At 40.3% G+C, this 12,316-nt stretch overlaps 1 protein-coding gene across 2 annotated transcripts in view; it reads right to left on the reverse strand.

Moving 5' to 3' along the window:
* Window positions 1-784: 784 nt before the first annotated feature.
* Window positions 785-12,316, reverse strand: part of NHS (NHS actin remodeling regulator) — a 368,434-nt gene continuing 356,902 nt past the window's right edge. For both annotated transcript variants that reach the window (XM_021932794.2, XM_009197269.3), the window contains 3 exons: window positions 8,807-11,788; window positions 8,379-8,505; window positions 785-4,921 (listed from right to left, as the gene is read on the reverse strand). In XM_021932794.2, coding sequence (XP_021788486.2) covers window positions 4,315-4,921; window positions 8,379-8,505; window positions 8,807-11,788 — 3,716 coding nt within the window. In that variant the 3' untranslated portion in view covers window positions 785-4,314. The remainder of the gene's footprint in view (window positions 4,922-8,378; window positions 8,506-8,806; window positions 11,789-12,316) is intronic.

Here is a 12,316-nt window from a genome sequence, read left to right on the forward strand (position 1 = left end):
ATTGGATCCCCAGCTCCAACACAGTCCTTCTATGGCCTTAGGCAAACCATGTAACCGCTTTGTGCTTCAGTTTCCCCATCTGTAAAATGGGTATAATATGGGGATTACATGAGTTAATGTATGCAAAGCACTTAGATCAGTACCTGGCATAGAATTTTGCTATTGTAATACAGGCTATGTGACATCATCTAGTGGCATATAGTCTTACATACTTATATCGAGGCTGCTCATCTTGGGAAGGAGACACAGTCTGAATAATTATCAGAAGCAAAGCAGGCAGATATTTCAAAGTAACGCTATACATCTTTTCTTGGCCCAGAGAGGGGCCAAGAAAAGAAAGTATACTTTGTAGTAAACTACAAAGAAAGTATACTGGACGTTGGAAATTCTTTTTCCTCTCAAATGCGAAGCTAGATTAGAGTCCGTTATAGATATAGTATATGTTATTTTTTTATTTTTGTTTTTGAGACGGAGTTTCACTCTTGTTGCCCAGGCTGGAGTGCAGTGGTGCGATCTCGGCTCACTACAACCTCCGCCTCCTGGGTTCAAGTGATTTTCCTGCCTGAGCCTCCAGAGTAGCTGGGATTACAGGCGTCTGCCACCATGCCCAGCTAATTTTTGTATTTTTAGTAGAGACGGGTTTCACTATGTCGGACAGGCTGGTCTATGTTCTATTTGTTCCTACTTTTGCCATAATAGATCCTGCCCTTATGTCCTGTTGCCTGTAAAACACTTGTGAAGCCCAAGAAATCAATTACGTAACAGTGAAGAGAAAAAACGATTGTTTAATTGCAGTCACGTTTATTTGCAGTTTCTATACACACTTTCTAGGTAATCAAACTTTTCTGATACATTTTTTTGAGAGGGGTTCACAATGAAACTGTCACCGTTTTTACTAAAAATAAATACAAGACTTAAAGTGTTGCACAGCTCTGAAATATACAAAGGCTTGGATTGAATGTAAACGTTGAAAACATCTTACAAAAGAAACCATCTTTGCAGCAATTTAAAAAGTTCATATTTACAAATATTACAAAAATACAAAATGGATGCAAGTCCATAAACCATTGTCGTTTCGGCCAGCATGAACTGGTTCTAGTACCAAAATAGTTACACTGTAACCTTCTTCATAGTTTTAAATCTTTATTACCATCTAGTTCTCTACGTGCCACCACTGCAGCAAATGTACTCACTCACTGACCTTTGGCAAGAGCAAACAGCATGTTTTGTTTGCTACAACTAGTCCATGTCCTCTACTTAGCCAAAAACAAAACAAAATAACAACAACAAAATCAAAGTAGAATTTTTTAAAAATGAAAAAAAATTCCCCTACACAACATAGATACGTTGTATAAACATAAAAGAACAAAAAATCGCATCAGTGCAAACAACAGAAGAAAAGTTCGGATTGATGTTCTTCACAATACCTAACGTGTGTACCCTGCTTCAAGACGGCAGTGATGTTAAAGACAGCCCTAAATCTTGGTCTTGTTTGCTATGTAATCAAGTCATGTAGAATATTCCAGATTATTAAGGAACTTCCTGCTTTTTCTTCTCAGTTTGTAACTCAATACTCTTTTCCACAGTGAATTTTTAAATCCATCTTTATTTGGGTTTTTTTAAATCTATGAAATATAAAATAGAGAAACTCTGTTATAGATTTTTAGAGTAAACAAAATAAGTAAAACTATATTATAAGGGTTAGTTCTGTGATCATTACATATAGAAGGTATTTTATTGCCTCACAATTCAAGTCAATATGTATTTTAAAAAATATATGGTACCATTACTTAAATTAATGTCAATAATAAAAAGGTGACATTTTTATTAAAGCCAATTCATGTATTTTCTATTCAAGATTTAGAATCACTTTTAAAGCCCACATACCTTTCTTCACGCTTAAAAAACCCCTAACTACACAAAAGCCATACTGCAAACGAACTGCTTTTATGAAATTACAAAAGATCACCTACTGTGACTGGAAATGATGGTTTCTTATCGCATTTGCCTAAAAATTTTATTTTTAAAACTTTGCCAAGTGTACTTTTCAAATCATGAGACAGATTTATTCATATTCCCATGTGGTGTCAAACCATGCTGGTTTTCTTAATTAATGGGTTCCAATGAGAAATGATGGTCCATTTTATTCAAACCCTAAAACATTTTTCTTTTAAGAAAAAGTGTAACACTTTGTAAATGTTCAAACCCTTTACCAGGTAGCTTATCTATCCCCAGTGTGTGTGTGTGCACACACACACTCACACTCGCACACACACATACACACTCTCTCTGACTCTCCCTCCTCTTATACCCCTCCACCCCCAGCACCCATTTTACATACAAGGATGACAAGAAATTTAGTAACACAGTTTGTTAGTGAAAACAAATAGTAGAAGAAGCCAGACATTATTTTTTCTTTCCAAACAAACAAAACAACAGCAATCAGATTATCCATTCTTAGTCTGTAGCAGTTTAGAAATCATTTCTATTGAAAGACAGTATCTTCTTAGACCAGGCTTCCTCCTTCATTTTGCATGAATTATTCCGAAACGCAAACCCCCTTCCACACCTCCTACTTCCCCAACTACCACTTGCATAAGCTTAAAGCCAGCAGCTTGTCAATTTCTTGGTAACCTTGGTATGTTCTATCATTCTAATCACATTCTAGTCTTTTATAAGTCAGATCCCTTCTTAATTCTCTCTATGTTCTACCTCTCCCATTCAAAACCTATTCTAGCTGCTTGTATTTCTGACACAAGATTCCAAACATTAGTATCAGTTCATGTTAAAATCAGAGGTGTAAAAACCATTTGCAGATTTTAACTTGTAACTACATTTTTTTCAGTTTTAAGACAAGAAAATTCAAGTAATTTCAAGTAATTCAGCTTGTTTCCCTGCCTTTATTTTATCAGAGCACCTGCCCTGACATTTCCTCTCCCACCCACCACCCTCCCCTTTTGCCATCAAGCAGACACTATAGTAAAACCAGACAAAAACTCAGTTGTATGTAGTATTGTGAACCAGAGCTGTTCCCCATTCCCAGTTTAACAATGAATATAAATAATGCATATACACATACCTATTTTCCAACTACATTGTTCACAGTGTCATTTCTGTTAATTTTTAGGTAGCATGAATCTCATCAGCACAGAGAGAAAGCTTCACTGAAAACTCATTACAGGTACTTACTGATTAATCAATAGCTCTGTGGCATGCTTAGGTTTTATTTTTGTTAGTTTAAGAACGTAGAGCTAATTTCTAAACTCTTTAAGGAGTTTAACGATTATAGTCATTAGTTATGACTGTTTATGTCCCCAGTAGCCTAATATAAAACATAACCTAAAATTAACTACTGTTTTCCCTACTCATTCTCTTTAAAGCAATCCATTGAAAAAATTAAAATCTAAAGGACACTGTCAGATGCTGTTGTTCAGGGCTTTGTGTTGAGAATGATGACTTCTCTCATTGATTAAAAAAAAAAAATCAAAAGCATGCTTTTCATTCTGTCCAAATTACCACACAACAAATCACAGCCATGGGTTGCTATTAGCTTGTTTGGTGCTGCAATTTGTCACAAACATGATTAGATCTGAATTCATTATTTTAAATTATTCATATTTCAGTATATGACCTCAAGATTTCCTTTAGTTCACCAGTTTAAAATTCATATTTGAGGTTTACCACTCAGAAATCATATTGGTGGACATTTAAATATGGCATTTGATATGAAAATGGTATTCACAGAATACAGTTATTACATTTTATTTTTGTGTATTCTATAAACAGTTGGTGTGCAGTAGATAATTGACCACATGTCCACTCATCATTGATAAATCTATTTACACATTTTTATCAAAAATATGGTATTTACATATGTGTAGTTCTTTCTTCTAAATTTTGCTTTAGTTTAATGTAAAAAAATACCAAACCTCCAGAGTAATTTCATCTTCTTAAAGAATAATGACAGTGAGGGCTTTATTTTCTGAATAGGCAGCTCTGGGAAAACGTTTTCTAGGTGTCATGAAAATTAGACATTTTTGTATCCTCTATTTTTGCAAGGAAGGAGATTGCGTAAATCAAACTATGCTAAAGAAAAACATGAAAGACTGCAGCTACTTAAAACATGGAAACTAATCAAGAATGTCTAAACCACTTTCTGTTTACCCAGCACATACTGTATTTAGAAATTCATTCATTGCTTAGCAGTGATGCTACCCCATTAAGTTGAGACTTTTCCCAAGTCCTCTATTCTGTTCCTTCATCCTCATGTGAGTAAGGGTTTTGGCCTTTGCCAGGCAGCCTGGTACAGGCACTCTATGTTGAACTCTGGGAGGAACGGTCATCATGTGGGCTTCCGTCAGAATTTTCCGTCTCTCCCTCGGAGATCGCCTGCATGGGCGTGTTGTACAGCCGGCAGCGGACACTGTAGCGACTGCTGCTGGCTGCAGGAGGGGCCCGAGAACGTCCAACCCTTGCTGATGCTGAGGTGGCAAAGCTCTTCGAGGAAAAGCCTTCTGCATTAACTCGTGGGGAGCATGGAGAGAGTGGGGACAATGCTTCAGTCCCTTGTGACCCCTGATGGGCATCATCAGTGCTCTGAGGGGACTCTGTTGTGAGCTCCCCAGGAGGTTTGGGCAGGATGGGACTCTTCAGGATCTCAGTGGCAGACATGCGGTAACTGGAATCTGAGCGGCTGCCTTTCTTGAGCAGTAACAGCTTAAACTCTTCATTGGATGTGTTGGACTTTTTGGCATTTCGGTATATGAGACCAGGAGACCTCTGGCTGTTTGGGGTTGTCACATTGCTGCTGGGTGAAGTGATGGAATTGGCGCTGCTGCTGCTACTGCCAAGAGGAACTCTCGATTTGCTTCGAACAGACATGTCCCCGGAATCTTTTCTTCCCAGTACTTTCCTCTTGGATCTTTGAGAAAAGGAGAAAATGGGGCAAACATCTCAGTCCACGTTTTTATGAAACTGAATTATTCAGTTGTATTCACATATCTGTTTAAAATGCATTTTGAGCCTGTCCTATATGATAGGATACTAAGCATTAGGGCTATAGAGATGAAAAAATAAGATATGTTCCTTGTCCTTGTAGCACCCACAGTCTGAGAGAAATTCTCTGATAACCAGTGGACACAAATTAGGTCCTAGAGATGATCATTTCAGATAATGGCTAAAGTGGAGGCTAGAGGTTCTAGAGGATACTCTGTAAAAGTTTAAGAAACTATACTGCTAACTGCCGGGTGCGTTGGCTCACACATGTAATCCCAGCCCTTTGGTAGGCTGAGATGGGCAGATCACTTGAGGTCAGGAGTTCGAGACCATCCTGGCCAACATGGTGAAACCCCATCTCTACTAAAAATACAAAAATTAGCCAGGCATGGTGGCGCATGCCTGTAATCCCAGCTACTCAGGAAGCTGAGGCAGGAGAATTGAATGGCTTGAACCCGGGAGGCGGAGGTTGCAGTAAACCGAGATCACGCCATTGCACTCCAGCAGCCTGGGCGACAGAGCAAGACTGTCTCAAAGCAAGCCCCACCAGGCCTAAAAAAAGGAAAGGAAAGGAAAAAGAAACTATACTGCTAACTAAACTATATTTCTGCTTCCAGGGGGTGAAAGACTATACCTTTTTCTTATTAACTCTGTCTCTGTAACACAGATGAAATGATCTGATGTCTGGGATTGGCTTCCAGATGATACCAGAGAAAGCAAGTGGATGGAGGTGTGGGTGGGATAGGATTGGCCCTAGTTTGACAGTTGATAATCCTGGGTGATGGTTATGTCAGCAAACATTATACTATTCTACCTTTTAAAATCCCTCCATATAAAAAGATAATTAAATGACGTTTTAAGTCAATTCATCTTGGGCTGCAAATATCATTTCCTACAGCTTCGTAAGAGCATCAAGAGCATATTAAGCAGTAAGCCAGCTCTCTGTGGGGAATTGAAATCCCAGACCATCTCTGAAGCTCTTAAAGCTTTGTATACTGTAAGCTCTCAAGAAAACAAAATAATTCTTTTTGCTGTGATGTAAATAAACAAGTAAATAGATAAATAAGTAAACCCTGCACAAATGCAAGTCTAAGATTACCAACCTGAATACATCTATTGAACCTTGACACCCATCATCATATTATTGATTTTCTTTGGTAAATCAGCAGGCATAAATTTGTGGATCTTCAGTATGACTCAGTTCATTGATAAGCATTGGCAGCATGCACTTTCATCAACTTAAAGATTCATACGGTAGAGAAAATGTGAGTTTCACAAGTGTAGATCTGCTTGATTTTGGTTCACAGAAACCTCTGTGGTTGATATCTTGTATATGCCAGTGTCTGGCACTCCACTAAGTTAGGGCTTTCAAACTAACATTAGCTTTTAGCACCTACCATATTCTAGACACACAAAAACAGTTATCATCAGAATCAAATACGTGAGCTATAGGCATTCCCATGTGCAATAAGGGAATAGGTCCAGAGGTTTCAACTTACTCAAGACTGGCTAGGAAGTGGCAGAGTTGGGATTCAAATCCAGGTCTTTCTGACCCCACTATTTACATCCTGTCCACTATTCCACACACTTGCATTTGGTCCTTTGGGAGTAACTTTTTAACTTACATAGCTTTTTAACTTACATAGCAGTTTAGTAATTTTTCCTAGGATTGGAGATAAAGTGTGGGGGTGACGGAAATATAATCAGAACTTAGACTAGGCACAGGGGTGAAGGAAAAGAAACTAATGGTTCTTCACTCTCTGAGTAGAGAAGTATGCCTGCTAAGGTATGCACAGAAGGTGTTTCTGATTGGCTCTGTTTAAAACAATTGTTGAACAGCAGTACTCCTTCTTTATGAGAGAACCACATCAACAGAAAACAGAAATTCCTATTAAAAAGTAGAACGCGGTGGCTCAAGCCTGTAATCCCAGCACTTTGGGAGGCCGAGACGGGCGAATCACAAGGTCAGGAGATCGAGACCATCCTGGCTGCTGCAATTGAAACCCCGTCTCTACTAAAAAATACAAAAACTAGCGAGGCGAGGTGGTGGGCCTGTAGTCCCAGCTACTCAGGGAGAGGCTGAGGCAGGAGAATGGTGTGAACCGGGAGGTGGAGCTGCAGTGAGGCAGGATGGTGCCACTGCACTCCAGCCTGGGCGACAAGCGAGACTCTGTCTCAAAAAAAAGAAGTAGGAATTCCGGGAGAAAAAAGATTGTAAAAAAGATTATGAAACGCTTTTGCAGTGAATTTGTTTCAAAAATGATAACTTTATGAGGTAGAAAAGACAATCCCCAAGTTGTATTTCTTGGGAGTTTCATCTAGGTTCCCGAGGTCTAAGAAGACAGTCGTGTTTGTGAAAGGAGGAGGCACAGCACATCATGATTGGCTAGCTCAGTTGGATGTAGGTTAGGTGTCCAAGGGCTAGTTCCTGCTCTGTTCTTTGGTCATCAGCTACAAGGAATATTTTTTGCAAATATGGACCACGGATCACAAGGGCTCATGGGGGCAGACGAGGAAGTATGCCTTTGCAGCATGGACACAACACTGTCCTGGAAAAGCAAACCAAAGGACCTGTATTCATGGAATATGGACATTAATTTTGGAGATGAAGGCCAGTACTGTTAAAGAAATTTAAGTTCTAAGAAGAAAGAAAAACAGACAGCAAATATTACTTGTTCTGAGTTATAAAATGGACAGGAACATGTATTGTCTTTTCTCAAACTTGAGACTCTGTTTTGTGAATCAACTTTGTGTGTGTGTGTGTATATGTGTGTGTGTTTGTGTGTGTTCTCTAAGTTTTATTTTATTTTAAATTGACAAATAATTGTATATAGTTACAGGGTACAATGTGAGTTTTTAATTTTTTATTTCAATAGGTTTTGGGGGAAGAGGTGGTATTTGGTTACATAAATAAGTTCTTCAGTGGTGATTTCTGAGATTTTGGTGTATCCATGGTGAATCAACTTCTGTTTGTCTCTGCTGGAGTATGACTACAGCTTTGATCATATTTTTTAGGTTCAAGAAAATATTTAAAAGTCAGAGATTACACTAGAGTTTGAGCTTTCACTCCAGGTCACTTAACCACAGATTGTTTTCACATAAAAGCTTGTTCCAGAATGTCTTTTCCTGGGGAAAAATAAAGCCACTCTTACGAAAGTCTCTCAATAGAGGTCTATCAAACTCTATATAAAGATCCTATTTCCCAACTTGCATATCAGTCTATCAACTTGATTTGGAAAAATTATTCTTTGCTTGCTTTTGTTTTTGCTGAATGTATTACAATTACGAAAACCTTTCCCATATTTGCATTTGTGAGAAGTACCTGAAAGGGCAAAACCTTTGTTGTACCTTTTGTTTTGGGGCACTTGGTAATGTTGCCTCACCTGTGAATGACTGCAAATAAATCCTCAGTTGTTCGAGGTTTGTTTGGGGACACGAACACACCCTCTGCTTCAGCTTGGGAGTCTTCACTAAGTGGTGAAATGATGGAGTCATCACTCGGTGATGATTCTTAAAATAAGAACAGAAGAATCTTTAAGAGGAAGTTACCCAGCACATTACTGTACTTCACTGACTCAGGGAACAAACAAACAGAAATTACCTTGCTGCCATTTTTTAAAAATGAGAGAGATACTTGTCAAAGCTTACTCACCCAGTAACAAAAGATTTTATCTCAATTGTTTTAATAAGTGCAAAGAAAGAGTGGAGAGAAACCAACACCCAGCTGTACCGTATTATTGGGAACATAAGAAAAAATTCCAGGAAGTGCCATGAGACACATTTCCTTTATGACAAGTTATCAGTGACTGACCTTTCAATGAAGCCTCATCCACATTTCCTTGGGTCTCCTCTGCTTTGCTGTTATCAGAGGCACTTTTGGCTGAAATACCTGAAGCAATATTTTCCTGCTTGGAACATTTTTCAGGGAATGAATTTACAGGTGTTATCTCCAATTCATAGCTGATAGTACCAGGCACTTTGTCGTGGTGGCGGCTCATAATAAATTGATGCTTAAGTTGATTGCTTACAGCTGTTGCTCTAGTTGGTGAGTTTGACTGAGATGTGATTACATCCACAGATTCAGGTTGTGCAACTTCCTCCCCACCTGCAGAGTGTGCCTTCTGTACCTGTTCTAGGGTTTCATCTGGACCAGCTCCATATTGTATTATTTTACCATCCAAATCATTTGGGCGGGCAGCAGAGACCCTTTGAAATCCTTCTGTGGGAAATGCACAGTTTTTGGATGGTGTGTTTTCTGCAATAGGCTCAGTCTCTGTATGCACTTGGTCTTTTGTGACATTTGAATCTAGAAGACTGCTACCAGCTGAGGTTATAGTTTCTGGATCGCAGCGATTCTTCACATCAAAAGTAGGATTTTTTTCTAAATGTAGTTTAGCTGGTCCTATCTCAACTGCAGAAGAGTCTAAAAAGGACAGTATGGTGTCTTCAGTGGAGTACTGACGAGATACTGATTTATTTGCTGTATGCGGCCTAATCTTACCCGGAGACAAGGCAGCCGTTGTGAGTGTGCTTTCCTCTAAATAAGGGAGATCTGTATTATTTTCTTCTTTTTGCTTAACTTCTTCAGACTTGTTAATGGACCTAAGGTTAACAGATTTCAGGATCGTTGGTGTAATTGCAAGGGACGGTGGAGGATTTGACCTCAGTGTTTCTCCTACTGTGTTCTGCTTATTATGAGTAAAAACATGCAATGGATGACGGTGGTGGAATGGTTTGTTAAAGACATTATGAAGAGCACTTAGATCAAGATGGGTAGGAGGTATAATTGGAAGTTCAAGGTCTTTACTCAGTGATATAGTTCCATCTTTTAAAGAGGGTTGCTGTAGTGAGGATTTTCTTTCTGGGACTTTAGGTTTTCTTTTGCTACCTCCGGGAGACAATGGACCTGAAAAGAAAGCTGTAGGGAAAGAGGATGTTGGCGTTTCAGACTGGCTTGAGTAGCCACTTGATGGAGATGCCAAGCCAGCCAGCTTTTCTGGTGAAGCCAGTTTAAACTCATTGTCAACAGAAGGAAGAGATGGGGTAGTGGCTCTTGATTCTGATTGCGATGTTTGGGATTCAGAGCTCTCTGGAGATTTGATGCATTCAATGACTGTGGTACCCGTAGCGGTGCTTGAATTAGATAGAGATCTATAAGGATCATTTGTTTTCAAGTCATTTAGGAGCCAGAGGTCTGCATAGTGCGTGGATTCGGCACCTTCATCTTTGAATGGTGGGATATCCGAAGTGTCTAACTGAGGTTCCTTAATGTCATGTTCACTCTGGTTTATCCAAGAAGGTTCCTGCTTGGTGGGAAGACTGGCATTTTCCATTCGAGAAGGCGTGTTGGCGAAATCAAGAGGCAGCTTCATTTCCCTGGAACTGTGAGGCAGGTGCTGACCACTGCTTATCTTTGGTTCTTTCTTCTCAGAAATATCTGCGTTTCCATCAGACTTCCTCAATGATGAGCTACGTTTAGGTGGAGTCGGCTTTGCCTTTGGTTTCCTGAAAGAGATGCTTGGTCTTCCCTGCCTCTTGTGGTCTAAGTAGTCCTGCCAGGCACAATCTGGAAGACCAGGGGAAGCCCCTACACCCTGGCCATTCTCTGAGCCCAGGGCTGCATAGTGACAGACATAGCTCTTACTACCTTTGAGACCACAGTCAAAGTGCATGGACGTATAGTATCCTTCCGTGTCTATTGAAAAGTGAGAGCTAGTGTCCGCTTTGTCTGATGGAGACTTTTCCAGAAAGCTGTCATAAGTGGCCACGCTTGTGAAGCTTGGGCAGCCCAGGCTGTCTGCCTTGGGACGCTCAGGACTAAAATCCTGGCGGCAGGAGGCATCATGGTGGTGGTGCAGGTAATTCCACTCACTGTCACTTGTGTTGCTGTTGTTGGGATCATCCAGCAGGTCTACAACAGTGGAGGTAAAGGAGTTTGCCCGATGGCCTCTCACTTTATCCAAGTGGTCATTATATTGTTCTGTCATGAAAACACTGGCATCCTCATTGGCATGAGGGGCTGTGTTTAGTGACAACTCCGAGTCACAGTGCGAAGAGCCAGTAAGTGGAGGAGAAGCTGCAGGAGGGATGGTTTCTGAGGTCTGCGAGGGGCATGTGGAGCTGCTTCCACTCCAGTTGCCGCTGGATGACTGGTGGTCATCTTTCTGGTCCATGTGGCTGCTAAGGAGGACACCAGCCGTGGAGATGCAGTGGATGGGGCTCCCAAACGTGTCTGAGTTGGAGGAGATGTCACAGCTGCCGGAGTCAGCAGCCATTCGGGACAGACGTGACCTTCCCCTCTCACTTAATTTGTGCTGGGGGCTGTGGAGATGTTGAGAGCAGGCTAGGCCCAAAGTAGGCTGGTGGTCCTGGGCACTCGGGCTGCTTGGAGCCTCACTGCAATCATTAGGGGTTCTTTCATGGTCACCCACAAAAGACTCTCCCTCTTCATATGCTGAGGGTTTAGCACCAACTTTGAGCTCAGCATCCCCACCTCTATTACCTTCCCGGGGAAGGCTCCGAGATCTTGTGCGGCTGCTCGCTGCAGGAGTAAACATGGTGTCACCTTTGTCTGCTAGGGCAGAAATGTTGCCAGCAGAATGAGAAAGGGAAGCTGCAATGCTTTGACCCCTTTGAGCTCTGATTCTCCTTCTGGATGGGGCAGCAATCAGAATATCCTCGGTTTGGCACTCAGAGTCCCTGGTTCCGGATCTCCTATTGACAGTGTTGGAGGGGTCTGGGTTTGTATGCACAATCACATTCCTTTCCCTGGCCACTGGTGATTCATCAGAATCTAGGGCACATGGAAAGCACAGTGAGATATTTTCTATATCAGCAGACCAACAGACATTCTGAGCTATGTCTGCAGATCTGTGGGCTTGCAGGTTAGAGATGTTTTTTTTTTTTTTCTTTAATAGAAAAAAACCCACATAGAATTAGGAGAGAGTTAAAATGCTTTAGGGTGTATATACATGTCCCCCTCATATATGTATATATACATACCAAGAGAAGATATGCTTTTATGTCTTTTGTGAATTTTCCCTCTCTTCACTATCACATAAATTTGCCACAATAAGTGACTACTTTTAAAAACTAAAGTACATTTTATCTTTTTGGCCACTACTCTTCATTTTTATTTTGTAATATAAACATGATGAAATAAAAATCATAGCTCTCATTATTAGAAATAAAAGTCTTATTTACAAGAGATGCTACCCTAATAATTTTTAAAAACTCGTAGGCAGAGATATTTTAAATGCACTAAACAGAAAAATTGTCACCAAAGGTATCATATTATCAATATTCAATATTTCATTGCATA

The sequence above is a fragment of the Papio anubis genome, chromosome X, assembly GCF_008728515.1.
Source record: "Papio anubis isolate 15944 chromosome X, Panubis1.0, whole genome shotgun sequence".
Taxonomy (NCBI): Eukaryota; Metazoa; Chordata; class Mammalia; order Primates; family Cercopithecidae; genus Papio; species Papio anubis.